This window comes from Podarcis cretensis, assembly GCF_951804945.1.
Source record: "Podarcis cretensis genome assembly, chromosome: 9".
NCBI lineage: Eukaryota > Metazoa > Chordata > Lepidosauria > Squamata > Lacertidae > Podarcis > Podarcis cretensis.
Window position 1 is genome coordinate 73,310,229 of NC_137178.1, and position 27,877 is coordinate 73,338,105.

Genomic DNA, 27,877 nt, shown 5'->3' on the forward strand with positions numbered 1-27,877 from the left:
TAAACGGCGTTTCCATGCGCTGCTCTGGTTCGCCAGAAGCAGCTTAGTCATGTTGGCCACATGACCCGGAAGCTGTACGCCGGCTCCCTCGGCCAATAAAGCGAGATGAGCGCCGCAACCCCAGAGTCGGCCACGACCGGACCTTATGGTCAGGGGTCCCTTTACCTATTATTGGAAAAGGCAGTTCCTTTTGGAATTGGTTCTGATTTGTGAGGGATGCCGATACAAATTCTCAATACAGGTCTTTCATCCCCACCCCCCACGTATTATATAACGCCTATAAACGCATCCTCCCCAAAACCCGCTTCCCAATGTATGAACAACAAGACGTTTTCAAATAGATATTTATTGTGACAATTTTAGTTTCCATTCAAGTTGCAAAACATGATAGTTCAAAGTGATCTCTCCTTCAATATTAAATGTCTAAACAGAATATTCATATGTCTGTTCATCATACAAAAGGGAAGTATAAGAGATCCTTGCTCAGTAAGGGTTTTTTTAAACAAAATAAATTTACAGTTCATCATTGCATTTAGAAATACGCTGAAAAATCCATGTTGTGGATATTTTTCTTTTCCTTTCTCTTTAATTAATACACACACTGCTTCAGCAGTTTTGAAATTAACTCAAACTGATTTTAAGGCTGGGAGGTTCTATAATTGCACATCTAACTATTTTCTGAATGCCTGCTTGTCTTGACTCAGTCGAGCAATAAACTCTACTAGAGTCCTTGTGGGCCGTCCTGCCATGCCCTTACGGAGGTAGGGAATCTCATCTTTATTTCCCATCACACCTGCAATATCTAGGTGAGCCCAATGAGGGGCAGTCACAAATTCTTTCAGGAATGCAGCAGCTGTACATGCGCCACCAGATCTAATGGGAAAGAAACATAAAATATGAGTAGATTACTTTTATCTGTTTACTTATAGGAGTAAAGAATTATAAACCAAACTGTAAAGCACCAAGGAAGCTCAATTCAGACATATCATCAGACCATGGTTTGCACCAGCAATAGTTTCAAATTCAAAGCATAACTTGTGCTTCCAAAAGTGCAAAAGAAATACTGGTTTGCCTGCTTTCATTTTCTCTCAGCGTTCAACTTTGTAAGTACACTCTCATCTTCATGGTACAGTAGCCTCCGGAAGCAGAGTTAATAGCTGTAACTATGGTTTATCACGATGCCAGGCCATAGTTAACACAAGCCATGATTTGCAAACCCACCTCAAACACCTTTTTAAAAAAAAAATATTGGCTGATTGCAAGTTTCAGTTGTACCTTGGAAGTCGAATGGAATCGTTTCCGGAAGTCCGTTCAACTTCCAAAATGTTCGGAAAACAAAGCACGGCTTCCGATTGGCTGCAGGAAGCTCCCCTTCCCCCATTCTCTCTCTTTTCCCTGAGTCTATTTCAGATAGCAAAGAGGGGTATGGTACCTCTCATATCCATTTTTTGCAAAGCACCATGTGCATAGAGGGCATTATACAAATTAATACATAGAAAAGTGTCTGTCCCTCCCTGCAGTTCAACTTTCTCCTCATTTCTACATAGCAGCATTTATAAACCAGTGCCAGAGAAACTGGGTGAAAGGAAGGTGAGAGGGAAGAGATATGAATTATTAATGTGTGTATATGTATACATACACACACCTACACAATTACAGGTTTGAAGCCAACTTAAAACAAAAAGAGCTGGTAAGCAAAGGAATCTGTGGTGCTTTCCATGGGATCCGGGGACATGTCAGCTAATACTCTTCCCTTTCTTCTTCATTTGCTTGTCTCTGCAGCAAATCTCGAGGGGGAAGGGAGAAGGGCAGGAATTGCATAGGCACGAGAGAAGGGGGGGGGGAAATCCCGCATGCAAGATTTTGGTGCCTAACAGCCCCCCCTCCCTCTGCAATTGCTCTCGTGCTCCCCCGCCTCTCCTGCTGGCTACCTCTGGACCCCCTCCTCGTCACTGACGTAATTCACCCCTTCCTCCCTGACAGGGAGGGCGGGCCCATTTTGTGGTTCACCTCAGGTGCTCTCCCTCAACTCGCCGCCACCCCACACAAACACACACAAAAAAACCCCGCCCCGCCATTTCCCTCAAGCGCGCGCGCTCTCTCTCCCTCGCCTCAGGTGCCTCGCACGCGGGGCTGAGGAGAGCGTGGCCTGGGTGGGCGGCTCTCGATGTCGCGCGGTGCGGTGCGCGGGGCCTAAGGGCGGGCGGGCTGCCGCGACGGCGAAAGCAAGCGCGCCGGCGGTGGCAGTGGCAGTGGCAGCCGCGTCCACCTGAGGGGAGAACCGTCGCTGCGCCCTAGCACACCTTCCTGCCACCGCCCTCCTCCTCTTCCTCCTCGCTCCCTGCACCATGAGGGAAGAGGCGCCGCCGTGAGCTGCTCGGCCGCTTCCTCACCGGCCTCCAGACGAGGCATCCCCCTCGCCGCCCGTCCTACCCCGGGGGAAGCTATGAGCCATGAAGCCGCCTGGCAGAACTTCCCTCCGGCGGCAGAAGCAGCAGCAGCAGCAGCCCTTCTCCGGCCGCCGCTGCCTCCTCCATCCCAGCAGCTGCCGCCTCTCGAGCTCCACTGCCGCCGCCGCCTTGCTTTGCCCGGCTCGGCTGCCCAGCTCCATCCCCCTCCTCTTTCTGGCGCTTCTGCTTTTCTGCTCAGGGTCCCCGAGGATCTGCGGAGCCGTGGCAAAGGTGTAAAAGAGCCGCATGCGGCTCCGGAGCCGCGGGGCTGCCGACCCCTGGTATAGCCGTTTTCAATTCAGACATAAAACCACAGTTAGCTTCCTTAACTCTGGTCTGGTGTGTAGTGACATTTCTTCTTGTACTGAGCAAATTTCAAAGGGTCAGCTGCATTGCCTCTGCTCACCAATTCATTCCTACATGAACCATGACCCAGTTGGAGTTATTACTCTCCCCCTAGTCTGAGCAGGAATAAAACAAGCGTGGGGAAATGGTGGAGCACAACTCCCATCATTCCTGATCATGTGGTCATGTTTGGCTGGGGATGTTGGAACTTGGGAGTCCAACATCCGAAGAGCCACAGGTTCCTCACCTGTGGAATAAAAGGTCAGCCAGAGAGTCATCTCCTTATGCACTTCCTCTTTTTCTTCCTAAATTGTATGCACTGGCAAGAGTGGTTTAAATGTAGGAGCAGCAACAACACTGGATGATTATATTTCATACGCGGGTGGCGCTGTGGTCTAAACCACAGAGCCTAGGGCTTGCCGATCAGAAGGTTGGCGGTTCGAATCCCCGCGATGGGGTGAGCTCCCGTTGCTCGGTCCCTGCTCCTGCCCACCTAGCAGTTCGAAAGCACGAAGTGCAAGTAGATAAATAGGTACCGCTCTGGTGGGAAGGTAAACAGCGTTTCTGTGCGCTGCTCTGGTTTGCCAGAAGCGGCTTAGTCATGCTGGCCACATGTACACTGGCTCCCTCGGCCAATAAGGTGAGTACAGCAACCCCAGAGTCGTCCACGACTGGACCTAATGGTCAGGGGTCCCTTTACCTTTACCTGTATTTTCCAAGGTTGTTGATGTCTGCAAGCTGACAGTCCGTCATCTGTTTTGTATAATGTTCAAAGAGAGGCATCCTCCAAACACGGTCTCCTGTCAAGATGCTAGCCTACAAATGTAAATGCCTTGTGAGTAAAGGAAGTCAGTAGCATGAAAAACTTCAACAGATACGATTGTTTCACTTTAAGTTCATAAACCACTTACTTGGTTGTAATGAAACCTAAGCAGTTTACAATGAAATATTAAAATCATCAACAAAAACAGAAACACTTTTAGCAACATTTAAAAATGATTTTAACTGCCATTTTATCCCCGACATCAATGAATGAGACAGGATCAAAGAGACCTGAGCATGGTGTCAAAACATCCTTAAAAACTGTAATTAATACTATAGTGCTATATAATTATGTTTCACAATTAAAAGGTTCTTGCATAGCATTTTAGAATGGCCTTGTGCATCAGGTAAAAGATTAATCTAGCACAAAACGGAAGGAAGAAGTTCCAACCAAAGAAGAATGGATAAGTAAGATAATAGACTATGCAGAACTGGCAAAATTAACAGCAAAATTAAGAGAATCTAATATTGAGTGCCTTGTGGAAAAATGGATGCCTTTTTTGGGGACTATTTAAAGAAATATAGTAATGATGTGAGCATGTTTGAGCTATAAGCAACAGAAGAAATTAGATTATAACATTGTGGTTATGAATTAGTTGATAGAAGATAGTGTGTAGCCGAAGGAAAGAAACAAAACTCCATGGAAAACGGGGTGGGAAGTCAATAAAAGTAACAGAAAAGACAAAATTGCGTTTTGATTGTTTATGTTTAGAATGTTGAAACTTAGTAAAACATAATAGGGGAAAAAGATTAATCTCGTACAACACTCTGGGAATGGCTAAAACAAGCCTGGAGCTTGCTCCCAACACCTAGTTCACAAGAGGTTTATAACCTTCCAAACAGAAGGTTCCATTTTTTCAGCCTTTGTGGCTAACAGTTGTTGACAGGTTCCCAATAATATTGGTCTAATACAGTGTTTCTTCTCAAACTTGGGCCTTCAGCTGTTGTTGGACCACAACTCCCATCATCCCTGACCACTGGTCCTGATGGCTAGAGATGATGGGAGTTGTAGTCCAACAACAGCTGCAGACCCAAGTTTTAACACTAGTCCTTTCTTTAAAGCCCTTTAAGTTAGTAGCCATCTTCACATCTGTTTATCTGTGCTGCAAACATACCTCATACAGATAGTTCCACAGCTGGTGTGAATTGGTGAAAACCCCAGTCGCTGCAGATCCTAGTGCGATATCCATGGCACCTATACAATATTACACGGATCAAGTTATTAACCCATCATTTCATAGGGAGTGACAACAATCTCTTTTGCTCTCTGCTTCTAAACAGATTTCTATGACCTACAGAAGGCATAATCTTACATATTTATACACGGTTGTGTCAGACTTTGGTTTGTTCCTGAAGATGCAATGCATTCCTATCTACAGTCTAGTTCAAAACAAATAATGCTTAATTGCAAACACGCTGAATTATGGGTTGTAATCTTGGCTTGTTTAAGTAACTTTTGTTTTAAACCAGGATTCTTGGTCTGCGAGTAATGCTAAGTCAAGATTTGTTGAAGAAAGTCAACTTGGCATAAATCCTCTTGGCTACATGGGAGAAGAGCAGAGCATGTGAGCCTGATACTGTCAGTTTGCATTTCTTCGTACTGATCTGATGTGCTTCTCATTGTACTTGATTCAAGAGGGTTACAGAAAGTGTGAAAGAAACAGGCAGAAGCTTTTTGTTTGGGTTATTTCTTCTGGGAAGCTGAGTACAGCTGCTTTAAACTGGTTCTGTTATCTTTCTGTCAAGATCATGTTGACTACAGTGGTACCTCGGGTCAAGTACTTAATTTGTTCTGGAGGTCCATTTTGAACCTGAAACTGTTCTTAACCTGAAGCACCACGTTAGCTAATGGGGCCTCCTGCTGCCGCCGCGCCGCTGGAGCACGATTTCTGTTCTCATCCTGAAGCAAAGTTCTTAACCCAAGGTACTATTTCTGGGTTAGCAGAGTGTGTAACCTGAAGCGTCTGTAACCTGAAGCATATGCAACCTGAGTTACTACTGTATAATAATCAGGCCAGAAGGAGCCTGGGTTTCACTCACTCACTTTTTCTATCTCTTTGTTCTGGTGTGCTGTAGTGTTAAGGTTTAGTCTTATTATAAGTATTGTTAAGTTTCATTGTAAGTGCTGCAACTGGATTTTTTATGGACTGTGCCAATCCTGAATGTACTGGATTTGTGACCATTATGTTCATTTGCCTTCAGCAGCAGTAAAAGCTCTGCTGGATGAAGTACTATTACCTCTGGTCTATTTTGGGGGAATTCTGCATTGTGTTTAGGTTTTATCCTCCCCAGAAGAGGCTCGGGTGACGGACACTTCATGCTTGCTGAAACCATACATGTAGCGCTAAACTAGTTTGGCATGGCCTGAGGACCATCCCAATGCTATTCCACATCTGGAGTTGAATGTGGAAGCCAGAAACTTCAAAGAAATAAATAAAAATAGGTACCTGTTAATGTAGCAGCATCTACAATGGCTCGTGGATTAAAACTGTGTGCGTAGCAAAGGGCATCTGCCAGAACCAACCTTCCTTCTGCATCTGTGTTGTCAACCTTTCAAGATGAGGAACGCACCCCAAAATAAGAGAATGATATTTTTTTTTTGCTTTATTTGTGCTTACAAACCAACAAAATACAAAAAAGAGAGTATTTACGTCATTTGTTACAAATTACACCATTAACCAAACAAGATAAATTTATATAATTGACAATAAATCTTCTTGTAATTCATTGACTTCCCATCTTCTCCATACTTCATTTACAGTCTACTAACTATTTGCATAAACCTATCTATTCATTTTACAGTAAAATATCATTTCTCCTGTATCTTTATTTCTTACTTAGTACAACTACAGAGGTTATTCAAAAGCAGCGACCGAGTTTAGACTTCCACAGTTGTTTTTAAGAGGTTCCCATTTTGTAATAAATACTTGTTTGGACTTATCTTTCATTCTTTCAGTTAACTTGGCTAATTCTGTGTACTCTACCAGTTTCTGTAGCCATTCTGACCTCGAAGGGGTTTTATCACTTTTCCAATTACTCGCAATTAAAATTCTCGCGGCAACAGTAGCATATAGAAAAATATATTTCGCATTCGGAGGAATATCCGATCATGTGATTCCCAATAAGAAAGCCTCTGGTTTTGATGATTTAATTAAAAGTAATATATGCCATAAAAAAATTAATTAACCAGCCAATAGCTTAGCATTTCAATAGCCCTTTATAGCGTTCAAGATGCCTCACACATACTCTCTTAGCAATCTGACAGTAGCCCTATAATGGTGGCCAGCACCAGTATTCTTTTCCACTCACACTGTGAATGGAGAGCCTAAGGGCTCCTAGCATAGGCCCTTGGAAGCAAAATGAGGTGGCAGAATGGGACCGAGTCAATTTAGACTGCATGTGATTGGGTGCAGCTGCTTCTACAGCATCCCCTTGCGCTAAAAACTCACTGCTAATTTTAAAACGAAATCCAACTCATCAGAGAGAAAGGGTTGAAACCAGCCCATTCCTTGGTGCTCTAGTTCCAGCTGCAGGAAGGGCTGAATTTTTAATGCACAAGAGAGCATTAAAAACTAATTGTCTCGCTCAGCTTATGTGATACCACTGGTCCAAATGCAGCTCAAACCTCCTTTGCTTACACAAGCATCTTAAAAACATACCTGAATTGTTTTCCCATTCATGGCCTTCACGACATCTCCAGGCTTGTTTGCCTTCCCACTGGGCATGTTTTCACAAAGGGGTGTCAAGCCTGAGATTGGGGGGGAAAGTCAACTGCTGTTGCAATTTGACATCACACTCCGACATTATTTGGTGTTTGTTATTAAAAGCTTAGTAATGCTGTTTCGAAGGGACGCGGGTGGCACTGTGGGTTAAACCACAGAGCCTAGGACTTGCCGATCAGAAGGTTAGCGGTTTGAATCCCCGCGACGGGGTGAGCTCCCGTTGCTCGGTCCCTGCTCCTGCCCACCTAGCAGTTCGAAAGCACGTCAAAGTGCAAGTAGATAAATAGGTACCGCTGTGGTGGGAAGGTAAACGGCGTTTTCGTACGCTGCTCTGGTTTGCCAGAAGTGGCTTAGTCATGCTGGCCACATGACCCGGAAGCTGTACGCCGGCTCCCTCGGCCAATAAAGCGGGATGAGCGCCGCAACCCCGGAGTCACGACTAGACCTAATGGTCAGGGGTCCCTTTACCTTTAATCCTGTTTTGAAGGTTTACCTCAAAGCTTTGATGAAACCTTTTCTACTACAGTGGAACCTCTATTTGCGACCATAATATGTTCCAGAGGTCAAAACGGGTCGTTGGGAGAGGCGCCATTGTGCACAGGCGCGGGCGGCAATTGCCTGCTTCTGCGCATGTGCGAGCGGCGATTGTTGCTCCTGCGCATGTGCCAATGACGGCAAACCCGCCGGTTACTTCCGCAGTCGTGGCTTGGAATAACCATAAGAAGATAAAGGTAAATAGAGGTTTGACTGTACTGACATTTTATTTTGAAGATGTGCTCATCCTTTGGTGCCAAGTTATTGGAAACCAAGGCCCAACCTGTACCATGCACTTAAGACACTTTAAACCATCATGGCTTCTTCCCCCAAAGAATCCTGGGAAAAGCAGTTTGTTAAGGGAGCTGAGAGTTGCTTGGGGTCCCCTATTCCCATCAGAGATCTACAGTTCCAAGAGTTCCACATTAAACCACTCTAGAAACTCTACCTTTGCGAGGGGAACAGGGGTCACTGTACAACTCTCAGCACCCCTAACAAACTGCAGTTAGGTTGGAGAACAAGCAAGCAGCCATGGGGCAAACCAAGGCTGCAGGAAGGTTCAGGGAAGGACCATAGCTGTGGTAGGCAATGCATGCTTTGTTCGTGTGCACGCTCAACCCCTAGGCTCTCCAGACAGCAGATCAGGGAATGTCTTCTCTGTCTAAGATCTTGGAGAGTCACACTGCCAGTCAGAGCAGAAAATCTGGGCTAGGTGGAGCTACCGCACGCCTCAAAATATAAGGCATGTTTGGAAAGCGTGTTACTGAAATACTGTGGGATGTAAGAATCAGGTGCAGTCAAACACAACATGGCTAGAGTAGACATGAAGGTTATTTCAGTCCTCCAGCCGGAAATTCCTCCTTTCCAGGACTGAGAGGAAACTTCCTATGTGTAACTTGAGATGCGCGCAGCCTCTCAAGAAGCTGCTACAACCAGAACCACAGGCTGGCGACCGTCTTGTCTCTCTTGTCTCTATCGATGCCATCTTAATAACAGCACTACTAAGATGCAGCCTTGGCTCCAGGCCAAGAGAAGAAAAGGGGGGCTTTCTCTCATAAAGAGACAGTCACCCCATTTAAACTACAGTGGTACCGCGGGTGAAGTACTTAATTCGTTCCGGAGTTCTGTTCTTAACCTGAAACTGTTCTTAACCTGAAGCACCACTTTAGCTAATGGGGCCTCCCACTGCCGCCACGCCATTGGAGCACGATTTCTGTTCTCATCCTGAAGGAAAGTTCTTAACCCGAGGTACAATTTCTGGGTTAGCGGAGTCTGTAACCTGAAGCGTATGTAACCCGAGGTACCACTGTATGTTCTAACCTTTCAAGTCTGCCTTTTGCGAACCTTTGTGTGAACAGATGATTACTTGTGAGTAAACGTTTTATACTTTACAGAAGACTGCGTAGCATTTTATTTTAGGAGGGATTAAACGGGGGAAATACCAGGAAATATTTACAGAGACGCCTAACAAGTCTGAGCAAGCTATCTGCTGTGCATGTGTTTAAAAAAAGGGGGAATGTTAACTCTGCTGATTTTGTTGAACTTGTAAAGACAAGTTGGGATAGGATATCTTAGACAATATATCCTCCCCAACATCCCTAAACATTCCCACAAATATCCCCACGGGTCTTTCTGTGCCTGGCTCCTTTTACGCATCCTTCACCTGCTCCTCCTATTCCACTTACCGATTAAATTAATGGGCAACTTCAGTTCCGCAGCTGTCACAATGGCAGAGCAGATAGTAGCTGCTCCTCCCATATCGGCTCTCATGGCATCCATGTTGGCAGACGGCTTAATGGAAATGCCACCACTGGAGAGAAGCGGTCACAGATTACCATAACCAGGTATCAACGGAAGGCTCCGGTTTCTGAACGCAAACGGTTGTAACTACCAACACCTCCCTTCCCACATCTTGCCCAAATATACCTTTGCTAGAAAATACCCATTTTCCCCTTTCAAAAAAGGCACACCCATGGAAAACATGGAATTGCGTTGTGTGCAGCTGTGTCCCTCCATTTACAAATCCAGCAGAGGCATCTGTGAATGGAAGGAGGGTGGGAAGCTGTTTTCACAACCCCCCCCCCCTTCTCCTGCAGCTGCTTGTACCACCTCTCCTGTTCCAAGAGTCCCCCCAGACTCTGGAACAAAATGGGGGGGGGGGTCACAAAGAGGACAGGAATTACCGTATTTTTCGCTCTACAAGACGTACATTTTCCCCTCCAAAAATTAAGGGGAAATGTGTGTGTGTCTTATGGAGCGAATGCAGGCTCCTTGGCTTCAGCGATAGCAACACGAAGCATCCGAAGCGCAGTGGGAGCACTCCCCGCTGTGCTCTGGAGGCTTCGGGTTCCTTTTGCTGAAGCCAGGAGAGTCTTGCTCTCCAGGATTCAGCGAAAGGAACCCGAGGCTCTCTGGAGAGCAAGAGGGGTCGGTGCGCACCGACCCCTCTCGCTCTCCAGAGAGCCGCCTGAAGCCTCCGGAGCGCAGCGGGAGCTCCCGCTGCACTCCGAAGGCTTCAGGTTGCCTTCGCTGAAGGGCAGGTGCCCCTTCAGCTAAGGTGCAGCGCCCCTTCAGCTAAGCAGGAGGAGAAATGGAAGGGGCTCCGTTTCTCCTGCCGCTTCGCTGAAGGGGCGCTGTGCAGAGGGGGAGAATTTTTTTTCTTGTTCTCCCCCTCTAAAACAAGGTGCGTCCTATGGTCGGGTGCGTCCCATAGAGCGAAAAATACGGTAATAAAATCCAACTCCCACCTTTTATTGGCAGATGCCTCTGCTGGATCCAAGAGCCTTTCAGGAATGCAAGGGCAGAGATTACTGCTACCCACTGTGCTATGAAGTCCACAGACTTGGCAGGAAAAATCTGGAAGCAGATACTAGATAACTGCCTGTGTTCAACTATACAACAAAAGCCAGAAGTTCTCAGGGCAGCACATAAAGAATTGATTTCCAGGCGATACAAAAAAATCTGTTTTCACACATGCAAGTCACCGCTTCAGGTTGAGCGATTAACATGTGTGAATGGGGATAGAATTATAACAAATAAAACCAACATCTATGCTAACTATTGGATGATTAGTTTTTCCAATACTGGGTCAAAGTAATGTTGAATCACCTAACTGATTAATCATTAAAGGTGGTTAATCACCCAGTAACCTTGCAAATAAATCAACAGCTCTAACTGAAATATTCTATGTGTACTTTGGAGAAAAGGCAGTTCTCTGTTTGCTTCTTTTCCTTCTTGACTAAACATAACACCTGACTGGATTTTCAGATTTTGCTTCCAAGGTATGCACAATACTTACCTATCAAAAGTAATTCCTTTCCCAACAAACACCACTGGAGCTTCATTGGCATCACAGCTTCCCTTATAGTGGAGCTCCAAAAAGACGGGTGGTTCATCAGAGCCTTTGGCAACACTCAAGAACGATCCCATCTCTTGTGCTTCTATCCAGGAATTATCCCTGGAACAATGGAAAAGCATCCCCAGTTTGCAAAAGGGCACAAATTCAATTGCAGAGTCTCAGTCTATCTGCAAAGCAGTATCTCCCCCTGCCCCCCAAATTATAGGGCAATTACAAAGCAAAAGACCTAGCTTAACCTTTTGCTCTATTCTGTTTATAAGGCATTTTAAAAGTGATTTTCCTGTGGTTTTTGACCACAAAAGTTAAATCGAAACAGCCTTCTCTTTAAATGAAGTTGGTGATGGATACAGTTCTGTATATGAAAAAAGCAGCTTCTCTGTATAAGCAAGCTTGGGGCAGGAAAGGAAAGAGGCAGGGGAAGAAACATAGATGGTAAAGTAACATAGGCAGTTGCCCTTTTGAAGCTTCTGGCAAACCACCTAGAGCCAATTTAGTAAAGAACAGTCCCAAAAATTCTGCTTTGATTGGGTGAACCACCAAAACTGAACTGAAAGCCAGGACTTTCCAGACAGCAAAAAGCAGAGAAAGATGTATTTACATAAGACTTCATAGCAGTTGGAAGCTTGGTGGATTTTAATTGCTGCAGTATTTGTGGTTTTTAAGCTTAAAATGATAACTTGACAACAGCTATCAGGTCCCAGTGGTTTGACACATTGCATCAAACTTTTTTGGACTACTGTAGCTGAAGTGAGGAAATTTATCCTTTTCCAATGGAGGACCAATACACGCCAATTCCCTAATGCTACCAGCAAAGATAACCCAAGGAGAGGTTTGTGAAGCAGCGCTGACCCATCACTAGCTCACAGCAAGCAACTGAAAGCAGGCACAAATCTAAGAGTTCTCACTCAATGCCATTGTGAGAGAATTATTTCAACTGAACTCACCTTATATGGACAGTTGCATCGCTACTGACACTTTTAAGTTTCTTTTCAATAATTTCAGCAAATCGGGTAGGTGTGATGTGGTTGGCTGGACCCTCCATAAGGGATCTGGCCAAGTTCTGTCCCTTGGCATAGATAAGGCCTTTCCGCCAGGCCTCAGCTCCATCGCTAAACAGGAATACAGGAGGATAATCAATAAAATATCATCACAGAACTGAAATGCCATAAATCAGTGACTCTCTTTCTACTGGCAAATTCATTTTCATTTGGAAGGCTTGATTCTCACTTCTCGTACAGATCTCATTAAAGAGTACCTTACTTTATCTAGGCCTTAAAAGATAAAGGTAAAGGACCCCTGACAGTTAAATCCAGTTGCGAACAACTCTGGGGTTGCAGCACTCATCTCGCTCTATAGGCCGAGGGAGCCAGCATTTGTCCACAGACAGCTTCTGGGTCATGTGGCCAGCATGACTAAGTCATTTCTGGCGAACCAGAGCAGCACACAGAAACACTGTTTACCTTCCCGCCGGAGGGGTACCTATTTATCTACTTGCACTTTGACGTGCTTTCGAACTGCTAGCTTGGCAGGAGCAGGGACCGAGCAACGTGAGCTCACCCCGTCGTGGGGATTCAAACCGCCGACCTTCTGATCGGCAAGTCCTAGGCTCTGTGGTTTAACCCACAGTGCCACCCGCGTCCCTCTATGCCTCACCTTCCTATAAAAAGGAAGTCTTCACAAATAAGACCCGTGCATTTTGTTTTTGAACTCAAAAAAGGGGGTTCAGATTACACCCTCCATGCAATGAAAGAATGTGTGAACCAGCAACACCCACAGTGCCCCCTGCATTAAGCTGGCATGTGATGAGGGCCCATAAGTATGCCAATATATGCACATACAACTCCTTTATGTAGAAGCCAGCCTGACTGGGCACGGTTGCCCCTTTGTCGACACACACAGAACCCACATACTGGGGGAGGGGGCATGGCTGTTGTGGACATCCCCGACAGCAGGTGGGGCTAATCCATGTCTCTCCCCTCCCAAGCCCCCTTTACATATTCTTTCAGCATGTGATGAGCCCTTTTTAAGGGAAAGAGGAGCCGGCACGTTGATCCCAGCACCATACAAATGTTATTTCTCAGCCAATCACCTCCCGTAGAGCTGAACATCCACCACAGGCTTCTTCTTTTGCTTCAGTTCATCGTATTCATAGAGTCCTAGGGCAGCTCCTTCCGCCGCAGCCTGAGCGTCGCCACAAGGATCGACTTCCACACAAGGGACCTCCAAGTCCTGAACCTGCCTGCATCCAGCTGGAAAATAATTTTTAATTTTTTTTTCAAATATCTTTATTGAAACTTAACATATATACATAATAACCAAAATTCCCAATGATTCCCTCACATAAAATATAATGTCTAAATTACAACATTTGCATAATTATACACTTAATTATAAAACCCATCACCCACCCTCTACTTCCCTCCACAGCAATTCGACTTCTGTATATTTCTTTCTACCTTTTCCCCCTTGCATTCTATAATAAATTATTTTTTGTCTGATCTTTCTTTCTTTCTTTTGTTATTGCTTACATTTTTTATTCTGAGCCTGAAAAATAATATACACGTTTGCAACATTAAGAACTGGAGGGGGTGGGGGAAAGAGAAAGGAAGGGAACAGGCAGATTTTTAAAATTTAATCTGGCTCCGTCTATCCGGTATTACAAATCAACTCGGTAAAAACAAAATAAAAAAATTCCTTCCAGTAGCACCTTAAAGACCAACTAAGTTAGTTCTAGGTATGAGCTTTCGTGTGCATGCACACTTCAGATACACACTTCTTCAGATACTGTGTATCTGAAGAAGTGTGCATGAAGAAGTATCTGAAGAAGTGTGTATCTGAAGTGTGCATGCACACGAAAGCTCATACCTAGAACTAACTTAGTTGGTCTTTAAGGTGCTACTGGAAGGAATTTTTTTATTTTGTTTTGACTATGGCAGACCAACACGGCTACCTATCTGTAACTGCAACTCGGTAAAGTTCATGTCACCAGTTAAGGCAACTCAAAGGAGAAGCTGGTTTATTAATATATGGCCCATTAGTGCACTTCGGATACATTTATCAAGCAACTTCTACCTGCAGGCAATTCAGCAAGAGTGAGAGAGTGCCTCACCCACAATTGGCCTGTGGCACAGTGATGACTGAGCAGTTACAACAGGCCAAAGTCTGCAGCCATTATTTTGAGCTTATGCCATTATTAGTACCTTGGGTGCTAATAATGCTTATTTGGCATTTTAAAAAGCCACATCTGCACGCAATGCCTGAGAGCGGTTTGATTTGCAGCGCAGGCCTAACCACATCTACTCAGAAGTAATTTCTACTGAAATCTTTTGGACTTACCCTGGGGTAAGTAGGTAAAAAGCAGAGACATCACCTTGCCAACAAAGGTTAAAGCTATGGTTTTCCCAGTAGTGATGTATGGAAGTGAGAGTTGGACCATAAAGAAGACTGATCGCCAAAGAATTGATGCTTTTGAATTATGGTGCTAGAGGAGACTCTTGAGAGTCCCATGGACTGCAAGAAGATCAAACCTCTCCATTCTTAAGGAAATCAGCCCTGAGTGCTCACTGGAAGGACAGATCCTGAAGCTGAGGCTCCAATACTTTGGCCACCTCATGAGAAGAGAAGACTCCCTGGAAAAGACACTGATGTTGGGAAAGATGGAGGGCATAAGGAGAAGGGGACAACAGAGGACGAGATGGTTGGACAGTGTTCTCGAAGCTACCAGCAGAGGAAGACAGGTGTGCCTGGCGTGCTCTGGTCCATGGGGTCACAAAGAGTGGGACATGACTAAACGACTAAACAACAACAACAACAAGTAGGTACAGGAGTGCAGCCTGGGTCACTAGCTCTAAGAGGCACGAGCTCTGAAACCAGCAAGTATCTTCAGAATGCAGCATGTCCCATTTAATAGATTACAGAACAACTCACAAGAAAGGAAAAGAAAAAAGTTAACCTGCAACAGCTGCCCGTATGTTTTCTTTGTCTTCATTCCAGTTTTCTTGGTCATTCACTCCGACTGCCTTCTTGCCCAAGCCAACAACAACTACGCTTGAAAAGTCCTGCAGGAATCCAACAGCAAAGAAACTTATTTAATCCTTTCTGGAAAACCAACGGCACCCTGTAATTATGAAGAATACTTTGAAATATGTTTGTGTTGCTTTTTCGTTATTAGCGTGCCAGAATACACTAATGTTCCCTTGCAGAAGCTCAACTGAAATTAATGGGAAGCTTATATTTAAGGCTCCACAGGGATCTGAATGTCTTAAGAGTCCATCCCTGGAGATGAGATGGAGGAAACTGTAGGGTTCCAGATGTTGGACTTCAATTTCTATCAGCCCCGGCCTGGCTTTTAGGTGGTCACTTTGAGGCAGCGCAACAAAGCACCTCCCTTTTTAATTTTTAAGAAAATGTAACTCAGCATATTTAAGAAACTGCTTTTTAAGATTCGAGTTTTCTTTTCATCTGTATCATTTAGGTGTTGTTTGAATGACGAACTACCTTGAATAAAGGAGATACACATTTTATAAAATAAGAATCTGACACGGCCATTTAACTGGAAATCACAAGAGGTAAGAAACAAGAGACATTCAGGACACTGCAAAGTATAACATGCCACATGATCACAAGCAACCTCAAATCTACTCTTCACATCCAAACTTTTTCCTACACACAAACATCACATGATCTTGCACCAGCCATGATTTCCAAACTTTTAAATTACCCATGCATACTTCCTTTCTTTAGATATTTACTTAAACTTCTGCCACTGGGCTCTTGAAGCAACTCTCAGCACAGAGAGTAACTGAAACCCTTTGCAAGATTCTTCCCTTTCAAAAATGATGAAGAGGAATAGTGGGAAGGACATAAAAACTGTTTTTAAATACACACACATCCACCCAATTTGATGTTTAAGAAGTACGACAGTAAGCCCAATGATGAAATGTACCACAAAGGGTCATATATAAAAGATTAGCACCAAGCACAGGATTCCTAAAAATGACTTCAGGAGAACTCGGTGCAGATCCTGAGGGTCTGTTACACATTCCCTGCCAAGAAAACGCTTGCTCCAAAGCTTTAATGCAGTGCTCTGTGTTCACACCAAAGATCTAGTCTTCAATGTGTGCAGGACTTTTAAGACTGTGCCCCCCCCCGCGGTTACTGAACTACAACTCCCATCATTCCTCACTATTAGTCATGCCAGCTGTAGCTGAGAGGAGCTGGAATCCAATAACCTCTGGAGGGCCACAGATTCCCCGATGCTGCTCTAAGCACCTCAGGTCCACTCTAAAGGAGATTGCATCATAATACTGTTACTCATAAATGCTGATTAGCAGCTGTAGAACACCTCAGAATAAATAGATAAAACGCTGGTTTCAGTGACATTCAGGCCAAGTTCCTCTTCATTATTTTTTTAAACCCTCATTATCTCAGTATTCCAGTTTTCTTTTGCTCACTCAGCATTAATTGTCCCTATCTTGCCAATTCAGCATTAACTGTTCAACTGCTCTTATCTCTGAACCACCACATGCAACCAAGAGCCCTTTATTATGTCTGAAGCCTTACTTTTGAGGTTGTCTCAGAGAGCACCTAGCTATGAACATCAGTAAGGTAAAGGTAAAGGGACCCCTGACCATTAGGTCCAGTCGTGCCCGACTCTGGGGTTGCGGCGCTCATCTTGCTTTATTGGCCGAGGGAGCCGGCGTACAACTTCCGGGTCATGTGGCCAGCATGACTAAGCCACTTCTGGCGAACCAGAGCAGCGCACGGAAACGCCGTTTACCTTCCCGCCAGAGCGGTACCTATTTATCTACTTGCACTTTGACGTGCTTTTGAACTGCTAGGTTGGCAGGAGCAGGGACCGAGCAACGGGAGCTCATCCTGTTGCGGGGATAAGAACCGCCGACCTTCTGATCGGCAAGTCCTAGGCTCTGTGGTTTAACCCACAGCGCCACCCGCGTCCCTATGAACATCAGTAGGTTCTGCTAATTCCCCATGAAGTGGGGATGGGGAGATTTTAAAACACAGCATGGGCTGCCTGGAGGAACTATTTTCTTCCACTGCCCACATCCGTTTGAACCTGAAATGGTTTGGGATGAAGGTGGGATTTTAATTCTCTTTTTCCCATCCTAGGTTCAGTGCCACCTTTTAAGGATTCAGCAGGAAACCCCACTCTGCACATGGACCTGCCACAGTCCTGTCTAGTTTGGCTGCATCCCGTTGGTTCCAGAGAATCAAAAACCAATAGCTACTGGAAAAGCAATGGTGAGATTTCACTTTCTCAGTGTTAATATGGTATAGTGCCTTTTAGCACAGGGATTATTGTGTCAGTTTCCCTGGTTACAATGCTAGTGCTTCCATCTCGATTTCTAATGTTCCTTTTACACCACAACCATGAGAATGGGAGGAAAGAAATGTGTGCCTGAAAACTGCCCCAGATTTTGTCATGCAAGTGTGAGCCATGAAACACCCCCTTTAGGAAATGTCTTTGGGTTTCAAATGTACTGAGAAGATCACTGCAGAAAAATGCACTTACAAAAATGCACTGGATCCCTTCCAGTCGGGATTCAGGCCTCATCATGGGACTGAAACTGCCTTGGTCGCACTGGTTGATGATCTCCGGCGGGCTAGGGACAAAGGTGAGAGCTGTTTCCTAGTTCTGCTGGATCTCTCAGCGGCGTTTGATACCATCGACCATAACATCCTTCTGGACCGTCTTGAGGGGCTGGGAGCTGGGGGCACTGTCATACAGTGGTTCCGCTCCTTCCTCCTTGGCCGTGTTCAGAAAGTGGTGGTGGGGGATGAGTGTTCAGACCCCTGGGCTCTCACTTGTGGGGTGCCTCAGGGTTCTGTCCTCTCCCCCATGCTTTTCAACATTTACATGCAGCCGCTGGGAGAGATCATCAGGAGGTTTGGGCTGGGTGTTCATCAGTATGCAGATGATACCCAGCTCTACCTCTCTTTTAAATCAGAACCAGTGAAGGCAGTGAAGGTCCTGTGTGAGTGTCTGGAAGCGGTTGGAGGATGGATGGCGGCTAACAGATTGAGGTTGAATCCTGACAAGACAGAAGTACTGTTTTTGGGGGACAGGAGGCGGGCAGGTGTGGAGGATTCCCTGGTCCTGAATGGGGTAACTGTGCCCCTGAAGGACCAGGTGTGCAGCCTGGGAGTCATTTTGGACTCACAGCTGTCCATGGAGGCACAGGTCAAATCTGTATCCAGGGCAACTGTTTACCAGCTCCATCTGGTACGTAGGCTGAGACCCTATCTGCCTGCAGACTGTCTCGCCAGAGTGGTACATACTCTGGTTATCTCCCGCTTGGACTACTGCAATGCGCTCTACATGGGGCTACCTTTGAAGGTGACCCGGAAACTACAACTAATCCAGAATGCGGCAGCTAGACTGGTGACTGGGAGCGGCCGCCGAGACCATATAACACCGGTCTTGAAAGACCTACATTGGCTCCCAGTACGTTTCCGAGCACAATTCAAAGTGTTGGTGCTGACCTTTAAAGCCCTAAATGGCCTCGGTCCAGTATATCTGAAGGAGCGTCTCCTCCCCCATCGTTCTGCCGGGACACTGAGGTTCAGCTCCGAGGGCCTTCTGGCGGTTCCCTCACTGCGAGAGGCCAAGTTACAGGGAACCAGGCAGAGGGCCTTCTCGGTAGTGGCGCCCACCCTGTGGAATGCCCTCCCATCAGATGTCAAAGCGATAAACAACTACCTGACATTCAGAAGACATCTGAAGGCAGCCCTGTTCAGGGAAGTTTTTAATATGTGACATTTTAGTGTATTTTTCATCTTTGTTGGAAGCCGCCCAGAGTGGCTGGGGAAACCCAGCCAGATGGGCGGGGTACAAATAATAAATTATTATTATTATTATTATTATTACAAATTAAGAAAGATGGATTTGGAAGTCCAAATCTGGAATGATACCATCATGCTTATTTATTAACAAGTATCAAACATTGGCGGGTGGCGCTGTGGTCTAAACCACAAAGCCTAGGGCTTGCCGATTAGAAGGTCGGCGGTTCGAATCCCCACAACGGGGTGAGCTCCCGTTGTTCGGTCCCAGCTCCTGCCAACCTAGCAGTTCAAAAGCATGCCAAAAAGTGCAAGTTGATAAATAGGTACCGCTCCAGTGGGAAGGTAAACAGCATTTCCATGTGCTGCTCTGGTTTCGCTAGAAGCAGCTTAGTCATGCTGGCCACAGACCTGGAAAAACTGTCTGTGGACAAAACATCAGCTCCCTTGGCCAGTAAAGCGAGATGAGCGCTGCAACCCCAGAGTCATTCGCGACTGGACTTAACTCTCAGGAGTCCTTTACCTTTACCTTTACCTTTTACCTGATGAATTGTGGAGCTATGGCTTTTTGACTGCTATACTGCCATGTCATGCTTATTTCCATTCACACCCATGACACAGCAGTGCATGTCTTCAGACAAGTCACCACCTTACCTGGGCAGGTGTGCTTCTGTTCCCCTGTTCAAACAAGAGAATGGGAAGAAAGAACTGTGTGCCTCAATACTGCCCCCTAATTTTGACATGCGAATGTGGGCCATGAAACCCCATCTTTAAGAAATGTCTTTGGGTTTAAAATGTACTGAGAAGATCATTGCAGAAAAATGCAATTACAAATTAAGAAAGGTGAATTTGGAATTGCAAAGCTGCAATGATACCATCATGCTTATTTATTGACAAGTATCAAACACTGGAGACCTGCTGATGTTCTTAATCTCCCGAGTTGGACAACCATACATATAATATAGCCTTTGGTTGGGTGAGCAGTATTAGAATCAAAATATCTGAAAGTTCCAACAACTCTTGAAGCAATTAAGTCAGTTAGAAAGATATGGACTATACTAGCCATGAAAACCAGGGGAAAATAATACAACAAAACTCCCACAATTCTCCGGGTTAAAGTCAGTCACCAAAGAGAGAGATGGTTAAGTCAAGAAAGACTTTATTTTGTGATCACAAAAGGTGAGAGCGCTGCTGGAAATAACAACACACCACACAGGAACTGCAGTTATAGCCATCTCAAAGACAACTGCCCATTGCGACTCCTTATTTCACCATACTTTGCTTAAGCAAGCATTACCCAAATATTGAACTCCAATCATCCGAGTGTCTACTTCTGCACCTTTTTGCCTCACATAACTAGCGAAATAGTGCACATAGCAAATTCTTCATGTAGCAGACAGGCAGTTTAACCAAAGCCACTGCCATTCCCTTCATACTTACAGAGAGCACAGCAAAACCAAGGTAAATGGAAACTCATCAGTAAAAGGGATTTTTTTTCTTTCTTTCTTAATATGAGTTTTCCCTTCACTTGGTTTCAAGTGGGTTTTTTCCTGGAAGCAATTGACATGAAAATTAGTGCTAAACTTCCATTAGCTTCCACTAGAATTCCAAAAGTCACGCGAAATATCATATAAAACACGAAAATTTTCAGATATGAAAGTGTTGGGGAGTTGAAAAAAATGCTGACTGCAACCTGATACTCATAAGTCTCATTGAATGCAATGAAATACTTTGAAATATTCGATGAACTGCTATTTTAAAACAACAGCTTTGGAGGCATAAGTTAGATGAACATACTTAAGGAAACAGTAACTCCGTACCTGATGCAAGCCATGAAAGATGCGGGTTTTTCCTTTCTTCAGTGGAGGTCCTGAACTAGAACACAAAACAAACACGAGATTAAGAGTCTCATGGTCTTCCGACTGAGCTATCCCACATTGTAAGCAGGTACCTGCTTCTCAGCTATGTACAAGTCTTGGTTCTCCCTGGATGGTCTCATGGTATTTCATGACTGCCAGATAAACAGAAGGGAACCTGTTTTGGTACGTACATTGCCAGCAACTCTCTGAGCTTCCCAGACACGACTTTGTCAAAAGCGTCTCCTGCTTCGGTAAACTGGACAGGCCCTTCTTCTTTCTTGCCGACAAAGACTCCTAGGACAAGGCCCTTAAAAAAGAAAAAAGGGTTACTTTTTAGATGCTGTCCTACAAAGCAATTGCAAATTACCTCCAGGGGTTTGTGGGGTGATGAAGGAGGAGCTTTTAATTGTTGTTGTTGTTGTTATACCCTGCCCACCTGCCTGGGTTTCCCCAGCCACTCAGGGGAGCTCCCAACAGAACAAAAAAAGGGATAAAATATCAAACATTAAAAACTTCCCTATGGACTATAATGCTGTATCAACAGCCCCGGACCTAGCCAGCCTGACCGATGGTCCACAGCTGTCAACTTTTCCCTTTACTTGCGAGGAATCCTATTCGGAATAAGGGAATTCCCCTTTAAAAAGGGGGAACGTTGACAGCTATGCGATGGTCAGTGATTAGGGGAGAAGCAGCCCAACAACTTTCAGAGAGTCACAAGCTCCTCATCCCAGAAACAGAACAAAGCAATTCAGAAAACAGTCTAAGACCAGCCTTTCTCAACCTTCGGGTCCTGGATGTTCCTGAACTACAACTCCCATCATCCCTGACCATTGGCCATGATAGATAGGAATGATGGGAGTTGTAGTACAATGACATCTAGAGACCCAAAGTTGAGAAAGGCTGGGCTAGACTGCAAAACAGTGGGGGGCAACTTCCATCATGCAGGACCAAGAGGCAGTTTTTCCATAACCATGGCCAACTGCTCCATCCGGCCGCCATATGTACAGCCAGGTGTGGGGCAGGGAGTAACACAGCTGCAAAGGTTTCAATCACACTCCTGATTGTTCCTTGGCAAGTGGGGTTTGCCGAAGACGGCAAACTCTTTGAAGTTGTCCCTTTGGAGGTGTGATTTGGATTCGAGCACAGATAGCAGAAGGCTGTGATTAAAAAAAGTCGTAGCCCTGTGGCTGAATTAAGGCGGCTGGCGCTGAGATTGAGCCAAGCACGAGAAAACCAGGTAAGAAGAGCATTGCACAAGTTGGGACATAAAACATTCTGCATCCTGTTGAACCCAAGACCTGCAGGCAAAACGAAACTCAACGGAAATGTAAAATGGGATATTGTAACATCAGGGAGATGGATTTTAATTGGTCCATTTGACTAATTTATTATTGCATGCCCCCGATTCATCAGAAAACAGAGACTGCAGACTGTAGTTTCTATTGCAAGTTCCCCTTGTGGGTCTAAAGACTGTTCCTTATGTAGCAATATTCTGTGTCATGGCAAATACTGGATGGGCGATCTATATCGCAGCCTGCAACAGCACAAGTTTAAACTAGTTAGCTATTCATGGATAAGTATAGTAGGGGAAAAAATAATGAGTGGAAGAACCAGTTGGGAAAACCAAGGAAGATGATGAGAAGAATGATACCAAAGTCCGCTTGGTTATTTATTGAGCAAGAAAAAGCCACTTGTCAACTTTTAAATGGTGCACTTTGCCTTAAAGGGCTTTGGAAAACCAGTCTGTGCACACACCTCGACTTCACTGAATGAACCACTGAAAAACTACCTTTGTGCGAAACTTATTCTGGAATGAACATGCTAATCTGCAAGTAGTCAAGTAGTCTGCATATAACGTGTAAAGCAATATGGAAGTCTTTAGGATGGGAAATGGTAAGGCATATACAGTGGTACCTCGGGTTAAGTACTTAATTCGTTCCGGAGGTCTGTTCTTAACCTGAAACTGTTCTTAACCTGAAGCAGCACTTTAGCTAATGGGGCCTCCTGCTGCCGCCGCACGATTTCTGTTCTTATCCTGAAGAAGCAAAGTTCTTAACCTGAAGCACTATTTCTGGGTAAGCGGAGTCTGTAACCTGAAGCGTATGTAACCTGAAGCGTATGTAACCTGAGGTACCACTGTATATCTGCACATCTGAACTTACCTACACATCCAAACTAATTGAAGTACCACACTCTTTGCGCTGTTCAGGAAGATGCACACTGAACATTAGACACAGACATCCTGGCAGGACAGGCACACTCAATGGGAAAGAAGACATGATCTTGCCCACCCTGCCCCCTTCACAGGGGAAAATATCATCTGATCTGACCCGGTTTCTCCCTTCAGCTGTTCAGCTTGCCTCAGCAGCATTCCTAAGTCCAAACTAGATGTTACAAGGGGTCCTTTCATTATTCTTTCCTTCCTCTCGGTTTTGTATCCTGAAATCAAAATGGCCTTGTCAGGATACAGACCTGAAGAGAGGACAAGTGGCTGGAAGAGCTTTTCCCTCTCAATCAATATTCAGCTCAAAATCTGAATTCAACTTGCTTTTCTTCCCTGTCTGGGATGGGGGAGATATGAAAAGCAGCCTGAAGAGGCACAACCCCAAAATCATACTCCCTGAGCTGCTTTTCACATCCTTGGACTGAATATTTTACAGAGACAAATAGCTTAAGCAAGCAGACTCTCCATCTCAAACTTGCCCCCTGCCCAGATTGCTTTTGCTTAAAAAATTAAATAAAAAAATCATTATACTGGGAAAGGGAAGAGAGACTGCCCTGTAATATCCAATATTCTTTTTCGTCGTTTTTTATTATTTCATTTTATAATGTATATAAAACATAGAGAGCAATTATAACAACAGGTGAAATGTAATATCCAGTTTGACCAACTCAAGGGGCCCACAAACAATGAAAGCAATTGCAGAACAAAAGGTTTAATTTATCCTTGTTTCGCTGTGTACCCAGCACTCATTCCACATCCTTCACTTCATTCTGTATCCTGCGTCTCCAGACTCTCTGAGTCAATGTTTTTCAAGCTAAATAAAAATAAAAAGGCACGACCCTGTTCCAACTAAGCACTTTTTATTACTAGATCAATTTTAACCTGAGCTGCCTTTTGGGTACCTTTAAAAACACAATTTTAGATGGCCTTGCCCATAAAAGTGCATCTCTGCCTAAGCCAGCTCATAAAATGCCAGCTTTCTGACAAGAGCAATGCTTCAGGAAAATATCTAAAACAAGCAGGCACATTTTTAATCTTTGTTGAAGCCGCCCAGAGTGCCTGAGGAAACCCAGCCAGATGGGTGGGGTACAAATAAATTCTTCTTCTTCTTCTTCTTCTTCTTCTTCTTCTTCTTCTTCTTCTTATTATTATTATTATTATTATTAGAAAACTCCTATTCATAGCACGGACATAATGCACATGGTTTGCCCACTCTCCAGCCCTCTGCAAACATGCCATCAACCAGCTAACTGAACACTTTCCACAATTCCCCCCTTACCACGCACCTTATTTACACCCATGGCACTGCCGTGTTGATCCGTTGCCAGCTGTATTTGAAGCTATGCACTCGGCAGAGTCTGCAGCCTTTATAGCAGAAGAGGGAACCTTAGTCCCTCCTCTGCAAAGTCTCCTAACAGGTCCTGCCCACTTCATTAACCATAAACGCAGCTCTTTAAGGCTGAGCGCAACCAAGAGGTGGAAGTTTGGGGGAAGATTTGGCTCCTTTCCAACAGGCAGGCAAAAGCCTTGTGTTGTGTTTCTGATATACAGTGGTAACTGCATGCGAACAGGATCCGTTCCGGAGCCCCATTCGCATCCAGAAGCAAACGCAACCCGCATCTGCGCATGCCGTCATTTTGACCATCTGCGCATGCAGTGAACCCTGGAAGTAACGCACTCCGTTACTTTCGGGTCGCCGCAGCGCGCAACCCGAAAATACTTAACGTATCCCAAAGCTACTTCAACCCGAGGTATGATTGTACCTTGTTGCTCTCTCAATTTAAGGTAAAGGTAAAGGGACCCCTGACCATTAGGTCCAGTCGTGGCCGACTCTGGGGTTGCAGCGCTCATCTCACTTTATTGGCTGAGGGAGCCAGCGAACAGCTTCCAGGTCATGTGGCCACCATGACTAAGCCGCTTCTGGCAAACCAGAGCAGCGCACGGAAACGCCGTTTACCTTCCCACTGGAGCGGTACCTATTTATCTACTTGCACTTTGACATGCTTTTGAACTGCTAGGTTGGGATTCGAACCGCCAACCTTCTGATTGGCAAGTCCTAGGCTCTGTGGTTTAACCCACAGTGCCATCCGCGTCCCTCATCTCAATTTAGGTTGGCCCAAACCAAATGGAACAAACCAAGCAGGATTATTTTCAAAAGGTTTCTGGCTCCTGACAAGGACACAGTAGGCCCACAGGATACTGCTCATGTTACAGAGACCCAGGACACAAAAGCCCCTCCGTAGCTACTGAATGGCCTTTATTACATAAAAATGCAAGCGCCCAGCTGGATCACACCAGCCTATGTGAAGCCCACAAAGTGGGAATGAGCAGAATAGCATGCATGATCCCCAGTAATTGAAATTCAGAGGCACAATGGAAGTAATATATATCCACTGTGACATGGAGCCATTGAGAGCCTTATTTCCCCATTCATTTCAGAGGGACTTAGGGCATAAAGGGGAGTTCCGCTGGGCTCACAGAAATTGTTCCACATATGCAATGGATACAACCCTCTGTTTGGGTTGATACATTCACACAAAATGCTAAAACCAAGGTTAGCACTACCCACAGAAACAAAATGGAGACAGCAGACTTGCACAGTTCACCCTAACCTCCTCCCACGCAGTCAGGTGTGGGGTTCAATGTTACTTGCCCCGATTCCCAAGTTGTCTTTATGTGTGAACCTGGAATTATGATTTAAATTTCAAAATAAACTGTACCTCAAGGGGTGGGGAAACTGTCTGTGGCTGTTACCGATGTTTCTGCAGTACGACTTCCACAGTGCCTCATGGGATGGGAGGTGCCGTCTAACACATCGTCCCTGTTTCCCGGGGACAGTCCCCGGATTTACAAATCTGTCCCTGGACAAAAATCCGTCCCCGGAATGTCCCCGGATTTCATTTAATGTCCCCGGATTTTTATTTTAAGTGTTGTATATTTATTAGTAGGGAATGAATGTTGTGTGATTGGTTCAACGGCACAAGACACATCATATGGGGGACTTCCGGCGAGGCAAAATGGCGGGCGCCACAGCAGCAAGCAGCTCCAGAAGCCAGCCAGAGCCAACTGCGCTACCAGGCTGGCTCTGGGCTGCTGAGACTGCCACTGCCACAGGGGAACCGGGAACGCCTGGCACATCAACTGGGGGGAACCGCTGACCCCCCCACCACGACCCAAATAGAGCCAGGAGAGAGAGCGCCCGGCCACCTGGCTGACTGCCCAGTGGTGCTCCAAGGCCAGTAAAAACCCCAGAGCCAATGCAGGGAGGAGGAGAAGGAAGGCAGAGAAAGAGGAAGGAGAAAAAAGAGGGGAGCCCCAACCTTGCCACATCGCCACCACTGAGGAGAGGTAGGAGAACACCAGGACGGCAAGGACATGTGACCGAGCCCAGGCCTGACCCAAACCTACTCCATGGTGGCTAGCACTCCAAGAGAGCAGGCTGGCCCAGAGGAAGGCCACGTGGCAGAGGAGACCACAAAAGAGAAGATATTACTTCTTCTTTTTTAAATATTCCCCCCCCCCCCTTTTTTTAAATTGTCCCCAGATTCTTTGGAAAAAAATCTGGTATCCTTAGTCTAACAACACCTGGCAGGTAACAGGTTCCCCAGCCCTGCTCTAGTCCATTTCAAAACCTAGCAGTTGCAACCTGTGAGCTCTGAAGCTGCCTTGCTTAACAGACTACTGGAGTTTCTTACAAACCACGGTTCCTGGTTAGGATGCAAAGACAAGCCAAGGACAGGCACTGCCTCCTCCCTAGTGTCTTTGGCCATGTGCAGAGTATCTTTTTTTTCCATGAGAAGGAGCAGCTATTTAATTCAACTAATAGGAGGCAGGGGTTATTTCTGGCATGCAAAATTCTTGCAGCGCAAGGGGCTGGACTACATGACCCTCCAACTATGCTAGGATTCCACGGAAGCGCAGTTTCTGGCCCATAAAGCCGCTTCCTTCTCATGCCGGGCAGGCCAAAGGCGCCCCACCGGGGCAAGCCCAGCATTTGCTGCGCCACCAACCGCGCGCCCCAGCCGACCTTCCCCACCCCAAGCGCGCAAAGACGCGCGCAAAGACGCACGCTACCCCCGCGTTGCGCGCCCAGACCTTTCTCCGTTGCTCCGCCATGCTTCTCCGCCCCTCGCTTAGTCCCTCCCTTACTGCTCCCGGCATGCCCGCTTTCCCCTCCTTCCCCGGCACCCACCAGCTCCCCCCGCATCTCCCCGGGGCGCCCGGGGCTCGCTACCTGCCGTTTCCTGGCGCGCCGGGCGCCCGAGGACAAGGTGGCCACCGGGACGCGGAGCTCCTTGCCGCGGACCAGGAGGAGCCGCCCGCTCGCCAGCAGCAGCATGGTCACCCGCCGCCGTCCAGCCGCGATCACGGGGCCGCCGCGAGGAGGAAGGCCCGCCTCGAGGAGAGCGGCTCCGCGGGCTGCGCATTCCTCCGCGCGCGCCTCCCCTGGGCCGGGCGCGCCGCTGGCTCTTTCGCCGATGCGCCTCTTTGTCTCTGTATTGCTATGTATTTCGGTGAACCGCCCGGAGATCTTCGGCTGGAGGGCGGTATACGCATTGAATAAATCGTGATGATGATAAAAATAAAAAGAGTCAACTTTCCCTCCGCGTAAAGAGGGGAAATAAAATAAGAAGCACCGATTAGTAGCCAGTCCAATTCCTGGCGCGTTAGTTGATCTAGCTCCCATCAACCTTATTTTTTTTCCCTTTTAATTTTTTAAAAATACTTTTCAAGTTTATACATTTCACTAGTTTTACAGTCAT

The 27,877-nt window shown here is 45.9% G+C and overlaps 1 protein-coding gene and 1 long non-coding RNA gene across 3 annotated transcripts in view; one reads left to right on the forward strand and one right to left on the reverse strand.

Annotated features, from left to right (window-relative positions):
* Window positions 1-27,877, forward strand: part of LOC307224693 — a 146,624-nt gene that overhangs the window by 89,118 nt on the left and 29,629 nt on the right. The window lies entirely within an intron of this gene.
* On the reverse strand, window positions 331-27,499 carry LAP3 (leucine aminopeptidase 3). Of its 2 annotated transcripts, none has more exons than XM_079991595.1 (13): window positions 27,349-27,499; window positions 21,082-21,197; window positions 20,852-20,906; window positions 15,184-15,289; window positions 13,321-13,480; window positions 12,176-12,340; window positions 11,172-11,330; window positions 9,559-9,683; window positions 7,277-7,365; window positions 6,065-6,167; window positions 4,733-4,812; window positions 3,502-3,611; window positions 331-873 (listed from the first exon to the last, which is right to left on the reverse strand). In XM_079991595.1, the coding sequence occupies exons 1-13, from the start codon at window positions 27,451-27,453 to the stop codon at window positions 672-674; spliced, it is 1,575 nt and encodes a 524-aa protein (XP_079847721.1). In that variant the 5' UTR covers window positions 27,454-27,499; the 3' UTR covers window positions 331-671. The 2 variants fall into 2 exon arrangements, with proteins under 2 accessions (XP_079847721.1, XP_079847722.1); XM_079991596.1 differs by lacking the exon at window positions 27,349-27,499 and adding an exon at window positions 24,401-24,524.

What these genes read in the sequence shown, in the direction of transcription:
- LAP3 (XM_079991595.1), bottom strand. Translation starts at nt 27,453, where the DNA reads ATGCTGCTGCTGGCGAGCGGGCGGCTCCTCCTGGTCCGCGGCAAGGAG. An exon ending in GATGTTCAGCTCTACGGGAG is followed by an intron (nt 12,341 to 13,320) that starts GTGATTGGCTGA and finishes ATTCCTGTTTAG; the next exon opens with CGATGGAGCTGAGGCCTGGC. An exon ending in GTTGCCCATTAATTTAATCG is followed by an intron (nt 7,366 to 9,558) that starts GTAAGTGGAATA and finishes CCCCAATCTCAG; the next exon opens with GCTTGACACCCCTTTGTGAA.